Source organism: Mycetomoellerius zeteki, unplaced genomic scaffold, assembly GCF_001594055.1.
Source record: "Mycetomoellerius zeteki isolate Tzet28-1 unplaced genomic scaffold, Tzet1.0 scaffold135, whole genome shotgun sequence".
In the NCBI taxonomy this organism is placed as follows: domain Eukaryota; kingdom Metazoa; phylum Arthropoda; class Insecta; order Hymenoptera; family Formicidae; genus Mycetomoellerius; species Mycetomoellerius zeteki.
Genome location: NW_017256287.1, coordinates 235,184 through 241,183, shown reverse-complemented (window position 1 = coordinate 241,183; position 6,000 = coordinate 235,184). Strand labels below are relative to the sequence as shown.

General features: G+C 32.9%; 1 protein-coding gene across 4 annotated transcripts in view; it reads right to left on the bottom strand.

Moving 5' to 3' along the window:
- Window positions 1–6,000, bottom strand: part of Eip74EF (Ecdysone-induced protein E74) — a 226,048-nt gene that overhangs the window by 44,857 nt on the left and 175,191 nt on the right. For all 4 annotated transcript variants that reach the window (XM_018462069.1, XM_018462071.1, XM_018462070.1 and 1 more), the window contains one exon: window positions 928–1,188. In XM_018462069.1, coding sequence (XP_018317571.1) covers window positions 928–1,188 — 261 coding nt within the window. The remainder of the gene's footprint in view (window positions 1–927; window positions 1,189–6,000) is intronic.

The window sequence follows — 6,000 nt, the reverse complement described above, 5'->3', positions numbered from 1 at the left end:
AAAAAAATTAAGTTTTTCAAAAAAGAAGAAAAAGTATTTTTTAACTAAATTAATTATAATATATCTAAAATTATTAATAAAAAATATATTCTTACAATTAGAAACGAATGATCGAATGTCATTTTTGTTATTTTCGTTTCGCAACCCTTTTGAGTTGTGACAATTTTGATATCTTACAAAATTATAATAAATACTAAATAATTTATCAAAAGTGATATAACTTGAAATATCGCAACAGTTCATATTTACGTTAATCAGTTAACTGACTAAATTCAAAATAAATAAATTTCTTCTTCAAATTTCGATTAACATAACTATCTTAACTCTAATAGCGTTTTCGAGTGCAGGTTTGAACTCAACCCAGTTTGGTTAACATAAATAAAAGTACCATGAGAAAGAGATCTCATCTAATCAAAAATCAAAGTGAAGTACGTGACGTTATTAATCCGACTGAAAAAATAAACGCTATAAATGTTTTCTGTAGAAGACTCCTTTTTATTTACAAAAACGGCAGTACGCAAAATGTGTCATTCTTGTATAAGGTATTATGATTTCTTTAAAAATCTTCAGCACGATACAAGTATCTGTCTGATGGATAAACTGAAATTAAAGTTATTGGTTTACTTTTGATGATTGATAGAGGAATCTCTTTACCTAACTCATTCAAAGTAATAACTCGAAAACTATATTTTCTTAGTTTTGTGTGTGTGTGTGTTATTTTTGAAGTAAAAAACAATATGTTATTCTAAATCTTATATTGCAAAACTTTTAAAAAAATCTATCAAAATTCTTATCGAAATATCACGCTGGCTAATCTATTGTCGAAAGCGATCATTGCCGAAAACTATGAAAGACATATGATCCTTAACAATCAAATTTCAACATTTTTATAAAACCTCGTTGATATGCCTTCAGGATCTTACTTACCTGGCGTACTTGTCGTGGCGATAGCGGCAGTGGTATAAGGCGGTTGGCCCATCTGTGCGTGACCGGCTAAGTGTCGGCCGTATCCGTTTTGCAGCCCCAGGCCATGCTGTTGGGGATGTTGGGAGAGGATACCGTGGAGCAGACGAGTCCCTGTGCTACTAGTAGTCGTCGCGCTGGTGGATCCCGGCTCCACTTTTACGCTTGCGAGGCCTAGCTGTTCTTTCTCGCTCGGGTCGTGCGGTTGGACTTCCCTGGTGTCCACTGTAACAAAAACAACAAGAAGCATCGTTTAGATAAATAGATTAATCTTGCTTAGCTTGATATTATACGAAAACATTAGACAAGTTATTGTGAGTAAACGATAAAATAAATGAAATGTTGATCGAAAATTGTAACAGAGTAGATAGAAATAAAAGACAAACTAATTTTACTACCTATTATTTCATCTCAAGCAATAAATATAAAGAAAATTGTGTGTTTTTATTATATTAGAAAATATAAAAAAAATAGAATATTAGAAAATTAGAACAAATATAAGAACAAAGTTTCCATGTGTATTTCAATGAAAATCGTTTTCGAATTTACACTAAAATTGCAAATGAATTTATTAAACAAAGCTTTTGTTTTTACGTTTCTAAATTTTCTAGTTCGTCCTAGTTTATTCTGTCTATAAAATATCGTATTACATTACAGAAAATTCCAAACGATAATTTTACTTGACATTCACCATAGTGAAATGTGTCAGATATTAGTCACGTAAACATCAAAAGTAACGCTAACAACAAATTGTTACTTTAGAAATTAAAGTACAGCATAGTTTTCATTCGCTATGCCACCAGAGCATTCGTGCAAGCGTGAATTGTGGAGACTCTGTCATGGAGTGAAACACCGATTTCTCATTAATGAAAAATAACGTTCCGCGAGATAAGTCACTTGTTATAATTCGTATTGCATCGCGCGTTGCTCGATCCAGATTAATTGCTGAATCCAGTTCATCCGTTGGAAGATAAACATATCTTCTCCATGGTATAATTAAGCGTAGTCATAGGCGGATAAACATTCTCACGAGGAGAAGAACGACAGAAGGAGAAGGGAAAAAAAGTCGTGGCTCGGGAGGCGTTCTCGAGGAACTCGCTCTGGCTGCCGAGAGGAAGTGAAAGCCGGCGTCTCTCCTTGACCCACTGCAACGTTTCTACCTTCCTTTCAGGCGGTGCCGAGTCGCGGCGGCTTCATTAAGCAATTTCTCGCGGCAGCGGGCCCGAAAAATCCGCCATGGAAAATGGCGATCGACCAATGCGATTCGACTGACAATAAGACGGTCTTCTTGCGAATTCCCTCGATCTTCCTGCGCAAGAATTCTTTGACTCCTCGCTTTCGAAAGATCGATGAAAATTGGGCAACATGAATCTCTCAGTGGTGCACGTGTCTCGCATCGGAGTTATAATATTATGAAGAAATATTACAGAGATATTCGATGTCTACTGAAACTTGTGATCAATCCAAATAAACCCGTTTTGTTTAATCAATATTTATGGGAAGCATCGAACTCTACACCGTGTCTACATCGTTGTAACTACTTGTTTACGTTGTAAATACTTGTATGAATTTATGAGTCCTCGCAAATATAATCTCAAATATATTCTCTAATAATTCTAAATATAATCTAAATATAATCTACAATTATATACATGTGTGTGTATATATATATGTATATATATATATGTAGGTATATAAAACTGCGTAACATTTCATTTTTATTATTGCTTGTCATAATAATGCTGCTTGATAAAAAAAGATCAAGTTTGCGAGATAAAAATTTTCAACGATTAGAAATATTCATCAGAATAAATAATGATATGATGCACGAATCGAATCGATCGCTAGGAGATCAACAAAATCGTGTAAAAGTCGACATTTAATACGCCACGGCAGTGCAGTTGATTACAAGTTAGCATTTCCATGAATAATTTTCGCCTCCGCTATAGAAATTGCGTATCTCCGTAACTTCGTAGAGTCGCAACATCGTAATAATTATGGATGCGAAATGCAGGGTCTACAATATAAGTCGTAGCGTAGAATCTTAGAAAAGTCGTAGAAAATTAACTAATCACAGTCCAATATGAGAAGAATAATCGACTATGATTGGTTAATTTTCTACGACTTAAGACTCTGCGACCGCTACGACTTCTATTGTAGACCCCGCATTACTCGCCACGGAAACAAAGAATGCAATATTCTCGAATAGACCCTTTCAATTGTTACTATACAGTACTTACAATGAAAAAAAATGTTTTGTATAATAAGGAAATAATGAATAATTGTGTAATAATTAAAAAATCATGATTGTCAATTTTATTATTTAACCCGGGAGTAATCACTTTATTTTTCTTACGTAAACGATCACCTGCGGCACTTTACACACTTTACTAATTAAAATCACTATTATTAACAACATATTGTATATTATATTGATTGTTTTTCGATTTAATAGTATTTGAGAACATTACGGATATGGATTTACTCATAATTTTTTGAAAAAAGTAAGTAAAAATCAAATAAATATTACAAACTGAATTATTATAATATAATAGTATTTCCAGAAAATAAAAATATTAATTCATAAAACATTTTTTTATTGTAGATTTTCGATGGAATTGCATATTTAAAGATTTGTTATAAATAGTTATTTAAAAAAGAAAGAGAATATGTTAAACAATATTTATTTTACATTTCAACAATTCACATTTTTTTACCTGTGGTATAAAAACACACTGAGAGAAATAAGTTTGTGTAGGAACCAAAAAAGGGATAACAAATGTGATGGTTTGGTAAAAAAATGGATCGATCAATTACTATTGCGAATAATTTCTCATTATTCATTAATGTATATACAACAAATAATACACGATTTATGATATAAATTAAGATAATCAGTATTGCTAGCAAATAAAAGTCTATCTAAAAATAGGTTAGGTTTTATGTAAATTGCTTCTATTACTAATAACTGTTTGGAATAGCAGACTAGCATCAATCACAACAAATTAATTTGTTGTCACTATAGAACAAATCATTTATTAAAGGTATTGGTGACTTGGTAAATTAACAAAAGTGGTAAATTAACTTTTCTCTCAGTGTATCCCCTGGAGACTATTCCTTATTTAAACATTGCGTTACATTATGTTTGATCAATTACTATAATTTTAGATAAAGTAAAAATTTAATTGCATTGAAACCATAATGCGTTTATACGTATGAAAATCAGGCATATTCGTATTGAACGTGACTACGGCGCAAATCAATTATTATATTGACGTCACTGCAGAACATCGATTCGTGAATCGACTCAGTAATTACACGATCGTGCCCATAAAAAAAAATTAAATTTAGCACCAGGTGACAAATTAATCAGAGGTTGTATCTCCTATGTGATGTTTGTATAAGCTTACCATTACTAAATTATATCCACTCATAAATTTTTTTTTGTTTCCAATAAAACAGCACGCCATTGCGAATCATCGATTGATACTAAACGCGAGTTGCATTCTTTTCAATTGAAGAATGTATTCGTAATATTTATTTTTAGAGATCCGCAAACAAGTAGGATGCACGTCTTCCAAACACTTCAAGGCTCCCGGAAATAAACGATGCTTCAGCATTGTTTAAAACTATTGTCGCTGCTCTCGCACACCTATGCAGGCGTAACCAGGCCCGACCTAAGTGTGTCGTTTAGCATTTTTATTACGCGCGTAATCCACCATGAAGATTTAATCGATTCTTGAGATTTAACGAACGTACATCTTCATTGCTCGCTGTCTATTCCGGGAAAACGAGGAAGGGATTGAAAACGAAAACACTTGTCTATCGTTGTATCAAAATTAGTTTTTATCATTATTTCTCTGTAATACCACACAAAAAAGACTCTAGATAAACAGCTCTGAAAATAATTTTGTTGGACCATCAAAATAATTATGTAAAATGCTCAAACTGATTGCTAAAATATCAAAACTTTTTGCAGCTTTGCTTATCATGCTTGAAATTTCTACGTAATTATTTTGATAGTCAAACAAAATTATTTCGAATTTGACAACCTGTTAGTAATTCAACTTTTAGTGAATTCCGTTGGATGCATTAGCGCATATTAAAGCCGTTCTATACTGATTTAATCTGTGCAAACACAAAATGCAAATATTTCGAGTTATAAAATATTTTACTTAACACAATAAAATATATTGAGGATTTCATGGTTTAATTCATCCGTTTATATTTATATTAAATATACATTTTTTACATCAATTTGTATACTATGGATTTAATGTCAGTGCACACTGCGTGCATCCAATCGAATTCGCTATTTGACGGATTTAAGGATGAATTTTTGGAAGTTTTTAATTGATTGCTGAGAATCCAAAGAGAATCGAAACGTTCTGACATCATGATTTTCAACAAATCAGTAAAAAAATTTTTTTTTAACCATACCGTACTCTCGTTTGCCTTGTTTGATTCTTATCGTTTTGTTCAATTTTGACAGTCCATCATCAAATTTACATTTTTGAGGTTTCAACAAAATTGTTTTCAAATCTATCTATATCTTGCTAAATTTTTAAATAAATCGTTATTTAAAATTGTACTTTAAAATCGTTCTTTTTCTCTCCGTTCAGTTTTAATTGCCCGTGTTTTTTTCTTAAAATCTTTTTTAAAAGAATACTATTTCCATAGATTTTGTACCAAAATACCATTCCATTTCTTCAATCTTCAGTTTGATCTCGACCGTTAGACCGAGATGAAGCAAAATGTTTGTGACTCTCTCGGCACAATTGCGAGCGGGAGATAAATCTCGCTCGCCTACCGGAAACTTGCAAGAGTGATGCGACCTTGTTTAACCTTGACTCGCCCTCGAATGCCGCGAAGGCAGAATGGTTGTCTATCGCCGCATCGACTGCGAGCGTTTTGAATCGCCGCGTCAGCTCGAATTTTCACAGCGTTTTCACCTTCTGCGCGGTGTTTCCTGCTCGTTTCTCCCGTACGAAGCCAACTTCCGGTGTATCGACATGTCGGCAAGGTTTCACCATAATC